At 44.7% G+C, this 1,154-nt stretch overlaps 1 protein-coding gene across 1 annotated transcript in view; it reads left to right on the forward strand.

Moving 5' to 3' along the window:
• TADA1 (transcriptional adaptor 1) overlaps positions 1-499 on the forward strand; it is a gene marked incomplete at its 5' end in the record, with an annotated part of 14,570 nt that extends 14,071 nt beyond the window's left edge. Inside the window, one exon of the mRNA XM_010165343.1 lies at positions 103-499. Coding sequence (XP_010163645.1) covers positions 103-255 — 153 coding nt within the window. The remainder of the gene's footprint in view (positions 1-102) is intronic.
• Between the last annotated feature and the right edge of the window lie 655 nt (positions 500-1,154).

Raw genomic sequence — 1,154 nt, forward strand, 5'->3', positions numbered from 1 at the left:
CTGCCTCCCTGATCACCCTGCAGTAGAGGGAGGTTATTCCATGGTCAGTATGGAGAAATGCGTATGAAAGCATGAAACTTGTCATCTAACATGTATTTCCAGGTGCACAAAGAAGTTATTCCTGCACACACTGTCTACGCTCTGAACATTGAGAGAATTGTCATGAAACTCTGGCATCCAAACCACGAGGAGCTCCAGCAGGATAAAATCCATCGCCAGCGCCTGGCAGCAAAGGAGGGCCTGCTGCTCTGCTAGAGCTAGGCAGCCGTGCCAGGCCTCGGGTGACTCCTTGGACTTCACAGTCAGATGCTTCTTATAAACCTGTGTCAGCATTTCAAGGATGATGTAAGTTATGAGTCAGCTTTTCCTATGGAAATATGACTGAGTTGTGGTACACTTTCTCTGCTTCCTCAGAGTCATGTGCCATGGAGTGCTTGCAGCAACCCCACTGAATTGGAAAGGAGAAACAAGATATTTGTTTGCAAAGACTGGTTTGTTTGGTTGGGGTTTTTTTGTTTGTTTGTTTGTTTGTTTGGGGTTTTTTTAAGGAAAAATAAACATGGGGGTGGAAAGAGTTTGTTTTAAATAAGGTGTATTTGTGTTTTCTTCCCTGCCTTCTCACCCTGCCCTCGGGTAGTTTCCATTCTGAGCTCAGTCTCCAGGGGCCTTGTCCAACTTCTGTTGCAGTTCATGGGATCCTTTTCCATTCATTTAACTGGAAACAGGGTGGGCTCTTGTGAAGATGAGCAATTCTGTAAGTGGATGTTGTTCCTTTCCTACCAGAAACTGTAAGAAAACAAGGCAAAAATGGAAAGGGCTTTTGAAGTGTTTTGCATCACAAAACATGAAGGTGTGCACTGTCATAGGAATGTCTCACCAGTGACCAAAATGTGCAATAAAATCAGGGTTGTAATGTTTTTTATCAGCCCAGTCCTTGACTCTCCCGTCTTCTAGTTGTGACCAGATGTTCTAGGAGTTGTACCTATGACAAGAGCTGTGCCTGTCAGTGCAGGTAACGATTTAGCTGCTCCAGATGGACCATCCCTGAGGTGGGACAGCAACTCCTGAATACACATACCAATTCACTTAGCGTTGCAGACTCCTTGGGATTTGCAGCATGAACAAGGTGTCTTGGATTCCTTCATTGTAAAAAT

The sequence above is a fragment of the Antrostomus carolinensis genome, unplaced genomic scaffold (assembly GCF_000700745.2).
Source record: "Antrostomus carolinensis isolate BGI_N321 unplaced genomic scaffold, ASM70074v2 scaffold22590, whole genome shotgun sequence".
NCBI classification, from domain to species: domain Eukaryota; kingdom Metazoa; phylum Chordata; class Aves; order Caprimulgiformes; family Caprimulgidae; genus Antrostomus; species Antrostomus carolinensis.